Source organism: Gobius niger (assembly GCF_951799975.1).
Source record: "Gobius niger genome assembly, chromosome: 19".
Classification (NCBI taxonomy): domain Eukaryota; kingdom Metazoa; phylum Chordata; class Actinopteri; order Gobiiformes; family Gobiidae; genus Gobius; species Gobius niger.
In genome coordinates, this window is record NC_136870.1 from 27,836,199 (window position 1) to 27,857,655 (window position 21,457).

A 21,457-nucleotide genomic window follows, 5' to 3' on the forward strand; every position below is an offset into this window, starting at 1 on the left:
CAATATTTCCAAAACTGTTCCAGACTGACTCCCACATGTTGGCGTTACTTCTCTTAGAACACCATGAAATATAAAAATTGGGCAAAATATAGGAAAAAAGTAGAAAAATGGGGAAAAATAGGGAAAGAATTGTGGAAAAATAAGAAACATTGTCAGTATTTGTGAATGAATAACACCAGAGCCGCCATGTTGGAGTCAATCTTCTAAACTTTTCCAAACTTCTTTTTTTTTTTTAAGTGTTGCAAATTATTTAAACAAAAAAAAAATCTAAAAAAAATTCCAAACTTTGCCAAAATGTTTCCAAACTTTTTTTTTCCCTTTCCAAAAATGTTCACAACTTAAAATAAATAAATAAATAAATAAAAACTGTTCCAGACTGACCCCCACATGTTGGGGTTACTTCTCGTAAAATGCCTTAAAATAGAAAAATTGGGGAAAATATAGGAAAAAAGTATGGGGGGAAAATAGGGAAAGAATTGTGGAAAAATAAGAAATATTGTCGAAGAAAAATTGTGTGTTTTTTGTCAGTATTTGTGAATGAATAAGCGCGGGAAACACCAGAGCTGCCATGTTGGAGTCAATTTTCTAAACTTTTTTTTTTAACTGTTTAATTATTCAAAAAAATCTAAAATAAAATTCCAAACTTTTCCAAAATGTTTCCAGACTTTTTTTTTTTCCCAAATTTTTTTTCAAAACTTAAAAATACATAAATAAATAAAGTTCCAGACTGACTCCCACATGTTGGGGCTACTTCTCGTAAAATGCCAGAAAATATAAAAATTTGGGAAAATAGGGAAAGAATTGTGGAGAATTTATGGTGGAAGAAAAACTGTTTTTTCCTTTTCTAAACTTTTCCGAACTGTTCCAATTTTTGGTTTTTAACTGTTGCAAATTATAAAAATAAAAATAAAAATAAAAAAAAATAATTCCAAACTTTTCCAAAATGTTTCCAAACTTTTTTTTTCCCTTTCCAAAAATTTTCAAAACTAAAAATAAATAAATAAATAAAAGTTTCAGACTGACTCGTACATGTTGGGGTTACTTCTCTTTGAACACCATGATATATAAAAATTGGGCAAAATATAGGTAAAAAGTAAGAAAACAGGGGAAAATAGGGAAAGAATTGTGGAAAAAAAGAAATATTGTGTTTTTATTGTCAGTATTTGTGAATGAATAAGTGCGTGAAACTCCAGAGCCGCCATGTTGGAGTCAATTTTCTAAACTTTTCCAAACTTTTTTTTTTTAACTGTTGCAAATTATTCCAAAACTTTTCCAAAATGTTTTCAAACTTTTTTTTTTCCCCCAAATCTTTTAAAGTTAAAATAAATAAATAAATACAGTTCCAGACTGACTCCCACATGTTGGCGTTGCTTCTCTGAGAACACCATGAAACATAAAAATTGGGCAAAATATGGGAAAAAAGTAGAAAAATGGGGAAAAATAGGGAAAGAATTGTGGAAAAATAAGAAATATGGTGGAAGAAAAACTGTTTTTTCCTTTTCTAAACTTTTCCGAACTGTTCCAATTTTTTGTTTTAAACTGTTGCAAATTATAAAAAACAAAAAACAAAAAAATAAAACTTTTCCAAAAAGTTTCCAAACTTTTTTTTCCCCTCTCCCAAAATTTTCAAAACTTAACAAAAAAAAAAAAAAAAAAAGTTTCAGACTGACAAAATATAGGAAAAAAGTAAGAAAACAGGGAAAATAGGGAAAGAATTGTGGAAAACTTATTTTCTGAACTGTTGCAAATTCTTAAAAAAAAAAATCTAAAACAATTCCAAACTTAAAATAAATAAATAAATGACTCCCACATGTTGGGGTTACTTCTCGTAAAATGCCTTAAAATAGAAAAATTGGGGAAATGTTTTTTGTCAGTATTTGTGAATGAATAACTCCAGAGCCGCCATGTTGGAGTCAATTTTCTAAACTTTTCCAAACTTCTTTTTTTTTTTACCGTTGCAAATTATTCAAAAAAAATCTAAAAAAAATTCCAAACTTTTCCAAAATGTTTCCAAAATTATTCCTTTTTTTCCCAAAATTTTTCAAAACTTAAAAAAAAATATAATAATAAAAGTTCCAGACTGACTCCCACATGTTGGCGTTACCTCCTAAACCCTCACCTGCAGCTTCTCCACTTACTCGAGTAAATAAAACACGGGAACAGTTTAGTTTTAGAACTTTCCGCTGTGACTTAACCTCGTCCAAACACAGGCACGTTTTCAGAACTTTCCCTCCGCGACAGATTAAAACTCAGAGAAAAAACAACAAAACAAGCGACTTTATCAACCCTTTCGTACGGAGGACCAAAACCGCCATTCCACGCTGAAAACGTCCTTCACTCGTGACCGCGTTTAAAGTCGCCAGTTTGCGGCAGGTCGAGGCTTCCGCACGCCAGGCTCCTCCCCCTTCATTGCACGCCGTCCCGTCTCAGGGTCAAGTGCCTCCGTTGAGTTGGCACTTTGGTAGAAAATAAAATACAAAAAAAAAAAACATGGATAAAAACACTGAAAGAAGCGCTGATGCTGCGCAGAGGAGCGCGGCGGGTCCGGCACTGGACTCGGAGCTTTTCGGGAAAGCGAGGCCGTGGGAACCCAGGGTGCTGAGGGCGCTGCAGCACCCCCTGGTGGAGAGTTGGTGAACTGCAGGCAATATCAACCCCTTAGCTCCCACCTGAAGCGAGCACGTCGTCTCCAGCTTTACCCCAATCCAAAAGCTTCTGGGAAAAAGGTGTGAAAATAGCGACAAAACTGAGATGAAAACAAGGATGAACATGTGAAAAAAGTGAGAAAAAATTTACAAAAAATGACAAAAATGGACGAAAATTTGACGTCCATTTTCTCTCAATTTTTCTCACTTTTTTGTCACTTTTTCGTCAATTTTTTCTCTCTTTTTAGTGAGCAAAAATTGACAAAAAAGTGACAAAAAATATTTAAAAATTTGACTAAAAAGTGACAAAAAATTGACAAAAAATTTACAAAAAATAACAAAAATGGACGAAAATTTTCTCACTTTTTTGTCAATTTTTTGTCAATTTTTTGTCACTTTTTCATCAATTTTCTCTCAATTTTTCGTCTTTTTTTCTCAATTTTTTGTCTTTTTTTCTCACTTTTTTGTCAATTTTTTGTCACTTTTTAGTGAGCAGAAATTGACGAAAAAGTGACAAAAAATATTTAAAAAATTGACAAAAAAGTGAGAAAAAAATGACGAAAAATTGAGAAAAAATGGGCGAAAAAGTGATAAGAATTTGACAAAAAATGCGAATAATTTGACAAAAAATTTACAAAAAATTTGACGAAAAAGTGACAAAAATTTGACGTCCATTTTCTCCAAATTTTTCGTCATTTTTTTCTCGCTTTTTTGTAAATTTTTAATCAATTTCTTGTCACTTTTTCGTCAATTTTTTCTCTCTTTTTAGTGAGCAAAAATTGACGAAAAAGTGACAAAAAATATTGTAAAAAGTGACAAAAAATTGACAAAAAAGTGAGAAAAATTTGACGAAAAAGTGACAAAAAAATGGAGGAAAAAGTGAGAAAAAATTTACAAAAATTTGACAAAAAAGTGAGAAAAAATTGAGTAGTAATAGTTTTGTAGGTCTTTCCAATGAGGCGTTACACTGGCCTACAGGATTTGGGTAAAGCTGAACTGAAGAAAACGCTCTCGGTTCAGGCGGGAGTTAAGAGGTTAATAAACAGGATTTATGCACAGGAAAAGTATTTTGGGGGTACATTTTGTCCCTCAGCGCCCCCTATCTAAAACATCTTCCCACGGCTCTGCGAGGGTCGGCGATCGCTGGGGGTCGGTTTAGGGGGCGGGGCTCTGCGGGTCAATAGGGGAAGATATCGGTTTGAAACTCCTGCTGTGGATCACGGACGAACATGTGAGGGGGAAATGCATCACATGATTTCTGACAGTGTAAGTTCTCGTATAAAAATAAGGCGTTAAGTGCATGAAAATGGACCAAATTGATTATATGTCTGTGTCGCTCCCCACACGTACATCATGTTTGGTATCCACGTGTAGCACGAAACACGCTGTAATCCAAATATGGGCATTTCCTTTGTGAGAGACAGCAGTAAATAAATCTGTCAGGAAGTAGAGCTGTATAATCCCACACAGGAAATGACTATATTTGGATTACAGCGTCAGGGAAAGAAGGAAAGAAAGAAAAAGGAAGGAAAGAAAGAAAGAAAGAAAGAAAGGTTAGTCCCCTTTTCTTTTTCTTATGCCTGTGTATATTTCTCCGTCTTTAGCCGCTGCAGTGTTAATTTCGTAGAGTAAAATATTTAGTCTTAATTTTAGTCAAAGTGATATTTTTGTGACTAAAATTGGACTAAAACTAAATTAAAAGTTTCTCATGAGACTAAAACTGTGACTAAAATGTGAATAAGAAAATGTAAAATCAGACTAAATAAAAATGAAAAGGAGAGACTAAAATCATCCAAACTTGTATTGAGCGTCTGAAAGAGCCTCAGATCATGTTTAAAGGATCAGCTCTGAGCTTTGTTCATGTGGAGCAGAAACATGAAGCAGAGGAACAACATTAAATATGATTATTATGAATATTATCAATGCAAAGTCCACTACATTGACTTGCAATTTTAGTCGACTAAAACTAGACTAAAATTGAAAAGTTTTTTTCGACTAAATCTCGACTAAAATTAAAATACATTTTAGTCAAAAGACTAAAACTAAAATAAAATATGTTGTCAAAATTAACACTGAGCCGCTGCTGTCTCCCACAGGAAATGCCCATATTTGGATTACAGCGTCAGGAAAAGAAGGAAAGAAAGAAAAAGGAAGGAAAAAAGGTAAGAAAGAAAGAAAGAAAGAAAGAAAGAAAGTTTAGTCCCTTTGTCTGCACATTCTCCTGTGTATGTTCCTCCTGTCTTTAGCCGCTGCTGTCTCCCACAGGAAATGCCCATATTTGGATTACAGCGTCATCTCGGTCACAGCCTTTCCTGCTACACGTGGATACCAAACATGTATTTGACAAAGGGACTAAAGTTTAGGTCCTTCCTTCCTTCCTTCCTTCCTTCCTTCCTTCCTTCCTTCCTTCCCTCCCTCCCTGACGCTGTAATCCAAATATGGGCATTTCCTTTTTGGGAGACAGCAGCGGCTAAAGACGGGGGGAATAAAGACTAGTTTGTAGTAAAAAAAAAAAACTGTAAAAATGTTTTTCTGGTTCAAATTTCAACAAATCTGTCAGGAAGTAGAGCTGTATAATCCCACACAGGAAATGCCCATATTTGGATTACAGCGTCAGGGAAAGAAAGAAAGAAAGAAAGAAAAATTCTCCCGTCTTTAGCCGCTGTGTCTCCCACAAAGGAAATGCCCATATTTGGATCACAGCGTCATCTCGGTCACAGCCTTTCCTGCTACACGTGGATACCAAACATCAGTATTTGTGAATGAAAGCCCGTGGGAAACACACAGCCGTGTTGGAGTCACTTCCTGGATAAACCTCAGAGGATAAACTTCACCTGGAACTTCTCGCCTTAAGGTTTTTAAATGTAGTTTGTGAGATTTGTGCCTCAGTGACGAGTCCCAGGTTCGGATCCCGGGACGCTGGGGGGGTGAACGTGCAGTGACCAGCGATCGCAGACCCTGGTGTTTGCTTAAACTCGCTCCACATGAAAGAACATGAGCTGGAATCAGATCAATGATCTTGTTTCCTTCACTTCAGACCGAACCATAAATATAATAAATATGTGTTTGATGAGAGTGTGGATGAAGAGATGGAGATGTTTCACCTGCAGCTTCTCACCTTAAGAGAAGGACTTAAGATGAGGAAATAAATCTAACTGTAGGGCTGGGCCCGAGAAACCGGTTTAGGTACAATAGAAGTATCGAAGAATAAAAGTATCGAAAACAGGAACCGAAAACACATAGAAAATCCTAATATTCAAGTTTTGATGCTGTTGGTCAACAACGTTTAAAAAGAAAAAAGTGAAGGATAAAAAATATTAATAATAATAATTTGGAGGAAAAAAAAAAAAAAAATTGGGGGTAATTTTGGGGGAGGGAAATGTTTTTAAACATTTTTTACAAAGCGAAATAATAATAATAATAAAAAGTTGATTTTTGTTTGTTTTTTAAAATTTCCGGGGAAAAAATTTACAAAAAAAAAAAAAAAAAAAAAAAAAAATCGGGGTAATTTTTGGGGAAAAAGTTTTAAAACATTTTTTAAAAAGTGAAAAATTAAAAAAACAAAAAAAATAAGAAAAATTGGGATTTTTTTGGGTGAAAATTTCAGGAAAATTTGTGGAAAAAAAAATATATATATTATAAATAAATAAATTAGAGGGAAAATGTTGTAAAAAAAAATGTTTACAAAAGGGAAAAAATGAAAAAAAAAAGTTTGACTTTTTTGATTTCAGGGGGGAAAAAATTCTGAAAAAAAAAATTAGGGGCAAATGTTTTAAAACTAAAAATTTGGGGAAAAAATTGGGATTTTTTTTTTTTAATTCAGGAAAATTTGGGAAAAATAAGAAAAACTTGTAACGTGTTTTTTTGCTCTTACGTCGTTTCTTGGTTGTTTCACCTCAAATATAATACACATGTTAAAGAAATGAAAAGGAATAAATGTTCATTATGGATGTGTTTTGTGGTTCTATATGACAAATAATCGTTCAGGTATCGGTATTATCGTTATTATTAAGTAGTATCGTATTGGAAACGATGTCACGGAGCCCAGCCCTTTATGAATCTACGTTTACTTGAAATAAGATGTTGTTCTGATGTTTATCAAAGTGCTAAAATACTGTTGAAATGTGTGTTTTTAAGTCTCTGTGAGAAATGAAGTGTTTCAGGTTAAACACGTTTCAGCCGAAGGTTTCGACTCTTCCAGAAACAAGAAGACTGTGGTGATTCCAGCGCCGCCGCTTCCCTTTGGCAGAGACGTGGACGAGAACAGGAAATGGACGCTTGGACGCTAACATTCTAAGATGCTGTTGACGGCCGCCTCCAGCGCCGAGTCCGTGTCGTTCTGCGGCGGCGGCGTGGCGGAGCTGAAGTCCCGGTGGGCGTGAGGCGATCTGTAGTGTCCCGCGGAGAACGAGGAGCTCTGCAGTTTCAGTTTGAGGTCGTGTCTGTGGGGGGGGGTGGCGCCGTAGCCCCCGCCCCCGCCCCCGCCTCCGCCCGGGTCGGAGTACGGAGGCTGCAGCGGCTCTGTCCTGGGGGAGGGGCAGGGGGAGGAGTCCGGCGAGCGAGCGTCCGCTAAAGAGGGAGGGGCTGGGGGAGGGGCCGGCGGCGGGGGCGGGGGCGAGAACAGGCTGGATCGGACGCCGCAGCAGAATTCCTCCAGGAAACCGTCTGCAAACAAACAGGAGTTAAAGCTAAATGTTCTGACTCGGACATGGAGACGCTCAGGCTCACACGTACAAGCCTACGCAGTTTTTGCTCTCAGCGCCTTCAAAACAAAACTTTTCCCTCTCACTCTAAGTGAATACGGCGGTTTGTCTTTGTAAAGCTCAGAACCTGGAGAATAAAATCACAGAGTTCGTTTCAACCTCCACAAACGCATCTTTGATCGCCGCGCAAAACGCCCGGTTAGCATCAGCGTGTTAAAGCTAGCGGGTGCTAACGCTAATGCTAACGAAAACTAATCAAGGCTGGGCAGGGTTGCCAGGTCTGCGGTTAAACCGTGGCATTGGGCGGTTTTTAGAGCCATTCCGCGGGTTTTTTGCCTTGCTGTAATCAATGTGAAATTGTCTATTTCGATCTTATTTTTGATTAAAATCACTATTTCGAAGGCAAATCCAAGGCTCGGTGGGGGCGGTTTCTCATCATCGCAGGAGCACATGGGCTCTGTTTACTAGTAAACAATATTGAAAATCCAGCCGTGCCGTATGTCCGCGGGTTTTCTGTGGTTTTCAGATATTTTTGGGCGGGTTTGGCTGCACAGACCTGGCAACCCTGAGGCTGGGTCAGAAACTAACATAGAAATACCTAAAGAAATAACTGATGTAACATATTCAATGATCAGACACTTCATGTGAGTTTTTAACGTGACCTAAAGTCTGTCATTTACCCGAGGAAATACAGTGTAGAAAAGTCCAGCGATCCTAGTTTAATGTTTATCCAAGAGTTTATCAATAGATAGAATGGGGAAAGAAGGCCTTTTGCCACTTCGCACCAAATATCTGGAATGAGGCACAGAAAGCCTTTTATGTGGATGATCTCATGACCTTCCATCAGTTTAAATCCCTTGTAAAGGAGTTTCCTCCATGTGTCTGCTCTTGTTTTTAAGTTTTACACATTTTCTTAGTGTTGTGTTATAGTCTAATCGTTCCACTGTTGTCTTATTGTTAACTGTTATTTACCGTGTATGTTTTAACAGGTCTCTCTTGCAAATGAGACATTGAGTCTCAAGAGACCACCTGTATAAATAAAGAATAATAATAAATTGATCTGATGCTATAATAACAAATAAACATTCTGAATAATACTGACTGCATCATTTTTAACGCTTTGAAAATATAGATATCGGATCAATATTGATCGGTATCGGAGTATAAAGAATCTGGATAGATACATCCCTGACCACCAGGGGGTGGTATTACAGCAGCTCCATGAGGATCAGAGAGAAGCGTTTTCCTCGTCCACTGCTGAGTGTGTGACAGCAGCCTGGCTTTAAATGAGCGGCTGGATCTTTAAAGATATTCAGCAAATGCAGTGAATCAACCGTAACCACGTAACAATAAAGTACCATCTTATCTTATCTTATCTTATCTTATCGTAATGACACCTCACAGAGGTCGTGGTTACGTGTTGATTCACGTAACGACGCCTCACAGAGGTGGTGGTTACGTGTTGATTCACATAACGACGCCTCACAGAGGTCGTGGTTACGTGTTGATTCACGTAACGACGCCTCACAGAGGTGGTGGTTACGTGTTGATTCACGTAACGACGCCTCACAGAGGTCGTGGTTACGTGTTGATTCACGTAACGACGCCTCACAGAGGTGGTGGTTACGTGTTGATTCACGTAACGACGCCTCACAGAGGTGGTGGTTACGTGTTGATTCACGTAACGACGCCTCACAGAGGTCGTGGTTACGTGTTGATTCACGTAGCGACGCCTCACAGAGGTGGTGGTCTGGAGGTTCTGCCCACAGAGCAGGAGCAGCTCCTCCTAAAGCGTCCCAGCCCTGGTGTGTGATGGAGCACAGACCTGGGTCCACGAGCACGGTGCGCTTGTCCTGCGTGAGGCCGCCGCGCTCCTCCTGGTTAAACGTGCGGTCGATCATCACGATCTCCGACGACGGACTCGACCTCTGAAAGACAGTTCACACGTCAGACTCCGGGGGCAGGAGAGAAACTCAAACGGACGGGACTCACCTCGGCCTCCACGAACAGAAGCTTCCTGTATTTGCTGATCATGGATTCAGTTTTGCTCAGGACCTGCGCTGCCACCGCCTCGAACTCTTCGTCCACTGAGACAGAGACGAGCAGGAAGTGTTAAAGTCACGCTTCTCCTTTATTTTAACACGTTCATTTTCAAAAGTGGCGACGAGGATGGGTTACCTTGTGAGAACTGCTCGCGGCTCGGTGGCGCCCCCTGGAACACGTTGTACGGCAGCAGTCGGTGCAGCGCGTCCTCAAAGGAGGTGAACCTGGAGCGCGGCGGCCCCAGGACCCCGCCCTGGTCACTGCGCACCTGCTGCAGCGCCCTGACACGGGAAACAAGGGTCAAGGGTCAAGGGTCAAGGGTCAGTCACTCCACTCACGGGTCTTTGTGTCTGAAGTTTTTGTACATTTTTCACAGAGAATTGATTATTGTTGAAATGTACTCACATTCCTCCTCGAGTGAGAGGAGCCGGACGCGGCTGCACCTGAGGAGACAAAACAAATCACTTTATTTAGTGAAATCACAACTTAAAACGTACATTTTCTATACATCATTTTAAAAAGCAGAGCGGTCAATCACTCAGTGTATCAGAAATGCTAGTCTCTGATCGGGTGAAGGTAAGTGACATGTTCTAAGTATTTTGTCCTTGATTTGAGATTATAATTTCAAGAAATCTGTCCATGGGGCAAAATATTTAAACTTTAATTAAAGTATAAGAAATCACTGCAGTCAAAACGAGATGAAAAATCTTTATTTACTTGAACTAAAACTGTTGTTTCATCTTTAGATGTTAATGCTAACGTCTGACTGTGTTAGCCACTAGCGCTAGTAGCTAGTGTTAGCCACTAGCGCTAATTTCTGATGTGCTAATGCTGATCTCTGACTGTGCTAGCCGCTAATGCTGATCTCTCACTGTGCTAGCCGCTAATGCTAATCTCTGACTATGCTAGCCGTTAATGCTGATCTCTGACTGTGCTAGCCGCTAATGCTAATCTCTGACTGTGCTAGCCACTAATGCTGATCTCTGACTGTGCTAGCCGCTAATGCTAATCTCTGACCGTGCTAGCCGCTAATGCTGATCTCTGACTATGCTAGTCGCTAATGCTAATCTCTGACTATGCTAGCCGTTAATGCTGATCTCTGACTGTGCTAGTCGCTAATGCTAATCTCTGACTGTGCCAGCCGCTAATGCTAATCTCAGACTGTGCTAGCCGCTAATGCTAATCTCAGACTGTGCTAGCCGCTAATGCTGATCTCTGACTATGCTAGTCGCTAATGCTAATCTCTGACTGTGCTAGCCGCTAATGCTAATCTCAGACTGTGCTAGCCGCTAATGCTAATCTCTGACCATGCTAGCCGCTAATGCTGATCTCTGACTATGCTAGCGGCTAATGCTAATCTCAGACTGTGCTAGCCGCTAATGCTGATCTCAGACTGTGCTAGCCGCTAATGCTAATCTCTGACTATGCTAGTGGCTAATGCTAATCTCAGACTGTGCTAGCCGCTAATGCTAATCTAAGACTGTACTAGCCGCTAATGCTAATCTCAGACTATGCTAGCCACTAATGCTGATCTCTGACTATGCTAACCGCTAATGCTGATCTCAGACTGTGCTAGCCGCTAATGCTAATCTAAGACTGTACTAGCCGCTAATGCTAATCTCAGACTATGCTAGCCACTAATGCTAATCTCAGACTGTGCTATCCGTTAATGCTGATCTCAGACTGTGCTAGCCGCTAATGCTGATCTCAGACTGTGCTAGCCGCTAATGCTAATCTCAGACTGTGCTAGCCGCTAACGCTAATCTCAGACTGTGCTAGCCGCTAATGCTGATCTCTGACTATGCTAGCTGCTAATGCTAACGTCTGACTGTGTTAGCCACTAGCGCTAATCTCTGACTGTGTTAGCCACTAGCGCTAATCTCTGACTGTGCTAGCCGCTAATGCTGATCTCTGACTATGCTAGCCGCTAATGCTGATCTCTGACTATGCTAGCCGCTAATGCTGATCTCTGACTATGCTAGCCGCTAATGCTGATCTCTGACAATGCTAGCCGCTAATGCTGATCTCTGACTGTGTTAGCCGCTAATGCTGATCTCTGACTGTGTTAGCCGCTAATGCTGATCTCTGACTGTGTTAGCCGCTAATGCTGATCTCTGACTGTGTTAGCTGCTAATGCTGATCTCTGACTGTGTTAGCCGCTAATGCTGATCTCTGACTATGCTAGCCGCTAATGCTGATCAGACTGTGTTAGCCGCTAATGCTGATCTCTGACTGTGTTAGCCGCTAATGCTGATCTCTGACTATGCTAGCCGCTAATGCTGATCTCTGACTGTCTTAGCCGCCAATTGGCATCATCGAAAGTGACTCACCTGCTCCGGCGTCAGGGCGGCTCCCGGGGTTAAAGGCGACAGCGAGGCGCAGTTTGCCGCCTGCGTCACCAGGAGGCGCTGCACCGGGCTCCCGGACACTTGGCTCTGCCCAGCGACCAGCGTGAGGCGTCCCGGAGCGGGGGAGGGGGCGGGCACGGCGTTCGAGACTCCGCCCACCTGGTTCAGAATGAGCTGCCCTCCCGCCACGATCTGCACGGCGTTCTGCGTGATCAGCGTGTTGGCGTTCTGCGTGATCAGCGTGTTGGCGTTCTGCGTGGTCAGTAGCGTGTTGGCGTTCTGCGTGGTCAGTAGCGCGTTAGCGTTAGCGTCCGAGGGCCCGTTCTGAGTTAAGGCCAGCGACCCGGGGAGGAGGAACTGCCCGGGCGCAGTGTTCGCCTGCTCCAGAGACGACTGCACGACCACGGGCCCGTTGGCGACGTTGGTCACGTTGGCGACCGTGTATGTGACGGCCGGCGCCCCCGTGTATGTGACGGCCGGCGCCCCCGTGTAGGTGACGGCCGGCGCCCCCGTGTGGAGAGGCTTGGGCTGGATGGGCCTCACCAGCGCCTGCGTGCCGCCCGGCCCGCGCTGGATGATGATGTTCTGGAGCGGGATGTTCTTAAACCCGCCCACCGGCGTCTGTGCCGCGGTGGGCGTGGCTAATGGCGGCCGCAGTACGATCTGAGGAGTCCGCTCCAGGTTACTCAGAGTCATGACGCCGCCGCCGGCTCCGAAAGAGCCCAAGACCTGGATGTGCTGCGCGGACCCGTTCTGCAGCTGCGACACGCCTTGGATGAACTGTCCCGCGGGAGTGACCACGCCCACGGCGCCGCCCAGGTTGCCCGGGGCGACGGCGGGGAAGGGGACGGGCGCCTGCACGAGCGTGGGCGCGGGCTGCGAGTCCAGCAGCGCCTCCTGGGCCAGAGTCTGCTCCGTGATGTCGGCCTCCAGGAGAGACTTCTGCAGAATGTCGAAGGGCTCGTCGCCCCCTGCAGGCGACTGAGGGGATCCCAGCTCCTCCTCCATGAAGGACAGGCTGCTCGCCAGCGGCTCGAAGTCACTCGCCACCGCATCTTTGAGGCCGGAGTTCGACACCGGCTAGAGACAGAGAGCACGTTTAAAACATAAATGTGATTATTCTTATTCTGAACCAGGGGTCTCAACCTCATCTGGACCGGGGGCCAAACATGCGAACCCAGTGTTGGTCAGGGGCAACAGACGAAGCCTTTTATATTCAGTCAATTATGATTCAGCAACTTTTTATTGTTTGCTATAATATAACTTAAAATAGACTGTACATCTGCACATGTTTAAGCTTCCAGAGGTTTCCAATCAGCCAAACATTTGCTGAGCTTCTACATTTGAAATTACAGACTTAGACAATTAGTTTTTTTTGTAATGAATCCCATTTTGGTTCAGCGTCAGTGATGTTTCAGTCAGGTCCAGTTAACTCTCTGTGAAAGAAATGCAAAATGTACAAATGTCTTTTTAAGTTAGTGCAGAAAAGCCCGAGCAGGGACTGGAGCTGATCATGAGCATCAGCAAAAACATCAGCTTCAAACTGGTTTTGTTCTGTGTTTAATGACCCTGTCAGATAACAAACACATCCATGAATGTGTCGACTCGGACACGTGTTCAGACTCTGGAGTGTCTGAGATCAGCTCAGATTTAGCTCATGTAAATAATGTGGAGTCACTGACCTCTGACCTCAGGCCTGTTTGTGACAGACAGTTAGAACTGATGTGGTTTATATTTTTTACTGTTAATGTTACTGTAATTATTTGCAGTATTATTAGTATTTTAATATATTTCCGTATTCTGTATTTTTAATGTAACTGTGGATCATGTGTCGCACATGTGTCCTTTATAAAGATTAAATTAACTGACCTGATAATGTGGCTCTGAGAGAAAAGGCTCCTCACTTTACTGTTGTTTTAAACACTAATACAAAGTGTTCACTTTGCAAAGTCTTAAAGGTAAATATGTAAAGGTGTTTTTTGTCTTTCTGCTGCTGCTGTAACTTTTCCAGCTCATGTTTAGCTGAACTGAAGTTTCTCCTCATGTTCTGAGTCTCCGCCTGTTTCAGAAGCTCCTCCCTCTCTGTCGCTGCTTTAGTTTCTCTGTTGAATAAAGTTGATAAGTCGCCGCATCTCCTTCCTCTGTCTGATGTCGACGTTCTCGCGTCCGCAGCAGCGTTGGCTCTACCGCGTGGTGCATCATGGGAAATGTAGTTCTAATGTGTTTAATGCAATTTATACCATGGTCTGGGTGAATACTGGATTCTGATTGGCTGGTGCATTATTTTGGTATAACCGCACACGTAGTCCGGTAGTTAAATCACTGGGATATCGCTCCGCTGTGGCGTCGCCATAGCAACGCCTGACACAGCTGAACCAGATAAAGGCGTAATTAGTGACTGACAGGAACGTATGAGATGGATTTAGTGTTTGCTAAATGTTTGTAGAGGAGAGTGAGCAGCTAGGTTAGCTACTGTTAATAACATATGAGCTTTACATTTCTATTGGAAACGGTTAAGGCTATTCATCATTTTCAGACGTACATAAAATGATCCTGCATTGAAGCATCTTTGTCTGGATTAGTAAAGTCAAACATAAAAGTTTGAGTTGGGGGGGCCCAGGTGTGAGCGACTCCACCGCAGCTGTTTCCATAAACAGTTGAGCTGGTTGAGCTAGCTAGCTTTAGCTTCAGGTTAAACCTTGTAAAAGGTAAATAACTGGTGCCCACGAGTGCCGCATATCGGTGTTTCCTTCCAGGGAAAAGTGTTTCCGGGTTAGTCCTGTTGTGTTGTGATTCTGTGCTGATGTTGTGTCGTTGAGCCTGACTGAGATCCTCGTAATAGCTGCGGAGAATGACTCGCTCTGAGACCAGCCTTCAGTGACCGGCTAATAACCCACACAAAATAGTCCCGTAGTCTGGCAGATTTAGGGAGTTTAGTCAATGAAAAACACATTTATTATAAATGTTACGTTTGTGGGACCCTGGTATAAGCGGATTAAACAACGAGGAGCCGCGTTAGACGTTATAATGCAGGAGGAACAACACTGTGTCGGGCGTTAGAACCGGCTAACGCGGCTCCGAGTTGTTTAATCCTTACTTACCGGCGGGCCGCATATAATATAAATAAGTCATTACCTCGCGGGCCGCATTTGGCCCCCGGGCCGCATGTCTGAGACGCCTGCTCTGAAGGAAACTCACCGTGTCAGTAGAAAAGAAGGAAGTGTCCGAGCCATAAGCCGCGTTCGTCACATCGTCCTCCTCGATCTGAAACACGACACGGCGTTTAAACTCAGAGCAAAATCAAACCGACAAACGGACGGTGAAAGGACTCACTGATTTACTGTTGTTGCCGTGGAGATAGTCGTTTAACGCGTCGACATCACTGTCAAAGAAACGAACAGAGAGAAACGGAGCTGGTGAACATCAATCTCACATTATTAAAGAATAAACAAGCCTTGACTTAGTTTTTACCCTAAAATATCCAGCAGTTGGCGGTCGTCCTCATCGTCCATGACATCTGCAGACACAAACAAACCAAAACTTCAAACTTCAAAAATCAATTACCAGGTTTGGTGAGTTAACAAAACCTAGACAGAACATTCCACTATGTTTTAATGTGACAATGCAATGCTATTGTGGTAACTACGGTAACAGGACTTTGTTTATGGAGACTCACTTAGGCATTTCTTGATTAACGTGTCAAATGTATTTATTGACCAAGGCCGTGGGAACCCAGGGTGCTGAGGGCGCTGCAGCACCCCCTGGTGGATAGTTTGTGAACCGCAGGCAATATTAACCCCTTAACTCCCACCTGAACCGAGCACGTTGTCTCCAGCTTTACCCCAATCCAAAAGCTTCTGGAAAAAAGGTGTGAAAATAGCAACAAAACTGAGACGAAAACAATGATGGAAATGTGACAAAAGTGAGAAAACATTGATGAAAAAGTGACAAATAATTGAGAAAAAATGACAAAAATTGACAAAATTTTGACAAAAAATTGAGGAAAAAATGGATGAAAAAGTGATGAGAATTTGACAAAAAAAATGAGGATAATTTGACGAAAAAGTGAGAAAAAATTTACGAAAAATTGAGGAAAAAATGGACAAAAAAGTGATGAGAATTTGACAAAAAAAATTGAAGAATTTGACGAAAAAGTGACAAAAAATGACAAAAAATGGACGAAAAAGTGATAAAAATTTGACAAAAAATGTAAATAATTTGACGAAAAAATTACAAAAAAATGGACACAAATTTGACAAAAAAGTGAAAAAAAATGGACGAAAAATAAGAATTTGACAAAAAAAATGTGAATAATTTGACAAAAAAGTGACAAAAAAGTCACGAACATTTGACAAAAATGAGTCGACTGCCTGACAAAAAAAGTGATGAAAAAAAATCTAACATGAGGAAAAAGATCCATTTAGTTCTGTAGGTCTTTCAAATGAGGCGTTACACTGGCCTACAGGATTTGGGTAAAGCTGAACTGGAGAAAACGCTCTCGGTTCAGGCGGGAGTTAAGAGGTTAATAAATAGGATTTATGCACAGAAAACCCACGGCTCTGTTATTGACTTCCCGAACAGGAAAAGCTCCACAGAAACAGCTGTGATCGAGGTCAAACTGAACCTGTTGATCAATGGACTAATTATAGCCTCATTCTTCAGAAACCAGGAGGAAACGGGCCCGGAAGCTCGTCCGCTCTACACGGAAACAATCTTTAAGTCATCATTCAACACGGGTTTAACGTGTCCCATTTACTTCCTCTAGATAAGTTCATTTACCCACGATGCAAATGACTAATGAATGAGTTCAGGCCCGGATTTACAGGGGGGCAAAAGGGGGCGTTTAATTTCTCCATCGTGAGATCAATAAAGGCTATTTTATCTTTATCCTAGTCACACCTTTTGAAACTCTAAGGCCCCTCAGTCAGTTTGTTCTGGAGCCGGCCCTGTGTTTGTTAAGCCTTTGACCTGTTAACTCCCACCTGAACGGATCCCGTTTTCTCCAGTTTGGCTTTACCCTAATCAGAAAGCTTCTTGGGAGAAAAGCACCAAAACAGCCACAAAAAATGAGAAGAAAACAAGGATGTAAATGCAAAAATGTGACAAAAATTCAACAAAAAAAGACAAAAATTCAACAAAAATGTGACAAAAATTCAACAAAAAAGTGACAAAAATTTAAACAAAAATGTGACAAAAAACTCAACCAAAAAGTGACAAAAATTCAACAAATAAATTAAAAAAATCAACAAAATGTGACAAAAATTCAACAAAAATGTGACACAAATAAAAACTAAAAAAATCAACAAAATGTGACAAAAATTCAACAAAATGTGACAAAAAAATCAACAAAAATGTGACAAAAAACTCAACCAAAAAGTGACAAAAATTCAACAAAAAAAGGCAAAAATTCAACAAATAAATTTAAAAAAATCAACAAAATGTGACAAAAATTCAACAAAAATGTGACAAAAATGAAAAAAAAAAAAAAAGTGACAACAATTCAACAAAAATGTGACAAAAAATAAAAAAAAAGAAAATCAACAAAATGTGACAAAAATTCAACAAAAATTTGACAAAAATGAAAAAAAAAAAAAAAAAGTGACTAAAATTCAACAAAAATGTGACAAAAAATAAAAAAAAAGAAAATCAACAAAATGTGACAAAAATTCAACAAAAAGTGACACAAATAAAAAATAAAAAAAAATCAACAAAATGTGACAAAAATGAAAAAAAAAAAAAAAAAAAAAATGAAAAAAAAAACTAAAAGGTGACACAACACAGCAACAACGCGAGGAAAAAGATCAGTTTTGTGGGTCTTAGCTTTCAAATGAGGTGCTACACAGGCCTATATAACAGCCAGAGAGGACAGAATGCATCTGGTTTAGGCGGGTGGTAAGAGGTTAAAGCTGAAATTAGAATCAAAACAACTCAGTAATAGTCATTTTAACAGAAAGTGTTTTTCTTTATGTTTTTGAGCAACAAAGTGATGTAAATGAAGAAGCACTTTTACATATTTCTGATGGTTTACAATAATATTGCTTCAAAAGTCCAAACTAAAACATATATATACGGCTTATGCGTGTGATATGCGTGTCATAACAAAAGTAAATTTAGTGGAATCTCTACAGGTGCTTATATCATGAAAAAGTGCATTTATTTCTGTAATTCAACTTAAAATGTGAAACTAGTATATGATATAGACTCATTACATGCAAAGTGACATATGTTAAGACTTTGTTTTCATTTGGATGATTATGGCTTACTGTCCATTTTTAATGTGGGGTTTTTACAAGCTGAGCCATAATGATCCAACATATCTCACTTTGCATGTAATGAGTCTGTTATGTATTAGTTTCACATTTTAACCTCTTAACTCCCGCCTGAACCGAGAGGATCTTTTTCCTCACGTCATCAGATTATTTTTCAGTCATTTTTTGGGGGGGTATTCAATCATTTTTGTAACTTTTTTGTCATTTTTTATCCCATTTTTTGTAAAATTTCTTACCACATTTTTGTATTTTTTGTCATTTTTTGTCACATTTTTTTGTCATTTTTTCATCCATTTTTGATCCCATTTTTGTCTTTTTTTTGGTCATTTTTCGTCAATTTTTATCAAATTTTTTGTCTTTTTTTTGTTATTTTTTATCACATTTTTGTCATTTTTTCATAAATTTTTTGTCATTTTTTTTGTCACATTTTTTGTCGTTTTTTCGTCATTTTTTATCACATTTGTCATTTTTTCATCTATTTTTTGGTCACATTTTTTGTCACATTTTTGTAATTTTTTCGTCAATTTTTTGTCACATTTTTGTCATTTTTTGTCACATTTTTGTCATTTTTTCATCAAATTTTTGTCATTTTTTTGTCAGATTTTTTTTTGGTCATTTTTCATCAATTTTTTGTCATCTTTTTGTCACATTTTTGTCAATTTCTTGTGACATTTTGCCACTTTGTCATAAATTTCTCGTCACTTTTTTGCCAATGTTTTCTCACTTCTTTGTCACATTTCCATCATTGTTTTCGTCTCCGTTCTGTCGCTATTTTAACACCTTTTTTCCAGAAGCTTTTGGATTGGTGTAAAGCCAAACTGGAGAAAATGTGCTCGGTTCAGGCGGGATTTAAGGGGTTAAGTGGAATAACACAAGTAAACGCACTTTTTCCATGACATTCTAATTACATGACGAGCACCTGTAGGTTCTCATTATGTCCATTAAGTCCTAAAAGAAAATGTCCAAATGCTTTCCCTGACTATTTGACAGTGATTGGATTCTCAAACCTTCCACAATATGTTTACAGCTGAAAGTCCTTTCTACTGACCAACACCATGCAGAATATACTGTTTGTGGTTATTCCGAGTGAAAAGGATTGTGTAAAAGGTTTGACAATCACTGATATTAACACAAGAATGGCTCCTGTAACGTCTGAACACCGCCCAGCTCGGGGATGACCGGCCTTTATGCACTTATCTGTCTCCCTAATTGCATTATGAGTGATTAGCTCAGTGTGTTTGCCTTTATTAGCGCCGTGACCCCCTTCATTTCACTGCCCAGTTTAGCCGTGACTCAGAGAAGTCATTGTAAACAGAACATAATGTCACATCGCACGTCAATAGTGGCTGCGGTCGACCCTGAGCTTCACATTTTGTTGTTTTTTTCCCCTGCAGCCCACATTCAGGACGGGCCTCATTCTCTCCAATAGGCCTGTCACAGCAAACCCCCCCCCCCACCCACCCCTACGCCGCTCATGTGACCGTCCTGTCTGAAAGGGGGACAGTTTCCAGCAAATAACCCTTAACCTATTTAAGCGTTTCAGCCTCATTCGGCCATTCGAGTAGCTCTGAACGCAGACCTGAAACACCCGGGCTTGTGGTTTCATATCATGTCGGCACCAGGAAGTCTCTCAGTGGGCCATAGATAAGTCACACATACGAGTACAGTGGAATCTGCTTGTTTTGTGTGGCTGTTATGTCATTATAAAACGAGATTTGGACCATAAAGGCCTCGCTTCTGCGTTCACTGCCTGGTCCGGGGAGGATTTTTTTTTTTTTTTTGCAAGGCCCGGCTCGTGTGATTGCATGCGACCTGAAGGGTTTTTGTATGAGTAATATGAGGAAACGTGGGTGGAATATATAGCTCGGTATTCCTGACAGTGCAACTTGTTTTACAACTGCATTGCTACAAAATGGCTGGTATCAGGACACAGGCGTCTCTACTGCTCTGTCACGTCCAGCCTCCATCTTTGCTTCGGTCAGAACAAAGAACCGCGGGGAGCTGCAGCCTCTCCGTCGCTTTCTAACGATCATTTTATACATGATTTGTGTCGTTAAAAGGCGTCATCAAGCGGGGTTCTCTTAGGATTTCGATTTTTTGGAACGTTTTAACAGTGTGTTCGTGCAATGTTGTGGTTGAACATGCAGGAAATGTGTTGAAATCTTTCAAAACGCGATTATATATAAATTACACACCAGCTACCTTTCTCCCTTCACCAAAATACACGACCATAAAGCGAATGATTGATAATTAATGACGCTGTTTTATCGCAGAATAACTATCAGAGGTCAAAACCTAAAAAATATCCCGATTTCACGTCGTTTTTCTCGAAATTAACAGTCCCGCCATAGCCGTTGGTGTAAAATCTTATCGTTCTAACGTTTTTTAACGACGACTTTGCGAATGTAATGACGGAAATAACGTTAAAAGGCGAAATAAAACAAACCAAAAACACGTTTAACCCCAGTTTCCCAATGATTGTCGAGAAAACGTGTATCCGGTGATGAGAAATCAACCTTATATCACTATTTTCAGTTTTTTGACCGTTTCCGAGCCTTTACGACTCGAACTAGCTTAAACGCCCCGACGAAGCGCGAGCTAATCCCGGTCGGGCGGTTGTTGTTTCCGTCCCTTTGTTTCATTAAACGCCAGAAAACGAACAGCTTTACACGGTTTACTCCCACAAAACAGTCCGGTTTGGGAGGACGGGAGCGGCTCGGACACACACGGGTTTCGGGGACCGTGTTTTTGTGATAGCACTGCGCACTTAGAGCTCTGTGGAAAAGGGAGGCTCGGGTCTGTTTACAGCTCGGAGGAAGAAAAAAAACCCGTCGCATTTGTCCCGTTTTGTGGGACCCCCGCGTGTGTTCTCGGGGGGTGTTTGTCCCCAGTTGGCTGGCTACAGCGCTGGCATTCCCCGCATGACCCCCCGGCCTGGTGGGGCGTTTAGCCGCGGCCATAGCCTCCGTCGCAGCTGCTGTTGTTCGTGTTTACGACGGGCAAAAACGCCACGAAAAGACGACGCAGAGCTATAAATATTTATCGGGAGTAGCTTAACATAAAGCGGAGCGAAAGAGGCGAAGCCAGCAGTCCTTTCTCACTGCTCTTGAAACCTAATATCTCCTGCTTTTGGCAACTTTTAATTCGCTCCCCCTCCTCCCGTGCCTAACCTACTCCTCCTTCCCCTGCCTTCTCCCTCTCCCACTCAGTTTAGTCAGATGGGCTTCTCCTCGCTGTCCCTCGCCCTGTCTCGGATAGATTTGGCTTCTCCTTCCCTCCCTGAAGGGAAGGCAGGGAAGGGGAGGCAGGAGTAAGCGCGGCGTGTTTTTTCCTTGAAATTTTTATCACTAAATTAGAATTCACTCGGAGCGAACTCACCGTCTGAAAAAGCACTGCCGCGTCCACGGGGTTTCCATGCCATGAGCGCAGGGGCGGCGGGGGAGGGGGGG

General features: G+C 41.3%; 1 protein-coding gene across 1 annotated transcript; it reads right to left on the reverse strand.

Annotated features, from left to right (window-relative positions):
• Nucleotides 1-6,930: 6,930 nt before the first annotated feature.
• On the reverse strand, nucleotides 6,931-21,450 carry bicral (BICRA like chromatin remodeling complex associated protein; the record flags this gene model as incomplete). The annotated part of the gene is made up of 10 exons (XM_079577477.1): nucleotides 21,387-21,450; nucleotides 15,211-15,256; nucleotides 15,073-15,121; nucleotides 14,938-15,003; nucleotides 11,722-12,819; nucleotides 9,797-9,834; nucleotides 9,527-9,672; nucleotides 9,341-9,435; nucleotides 9,174-9,276; nucleotides 6,931-7,310 (listed from the first exon to the last, which is right to left on the reverse strand). Exons 1-10 carry the CDS (start codon nucleotides 21,427-21,429, stop codon nucleotides 6,931-6,933), a joined length of 2,064 nt encoding a protein of 687 aa, XP_079433603.1. The 5' UTR covers nucleotides 21,430-21,450.
• Between the last annotated feature and the right edge of the window lie 7 nt (nucleotides 21,451-21,457).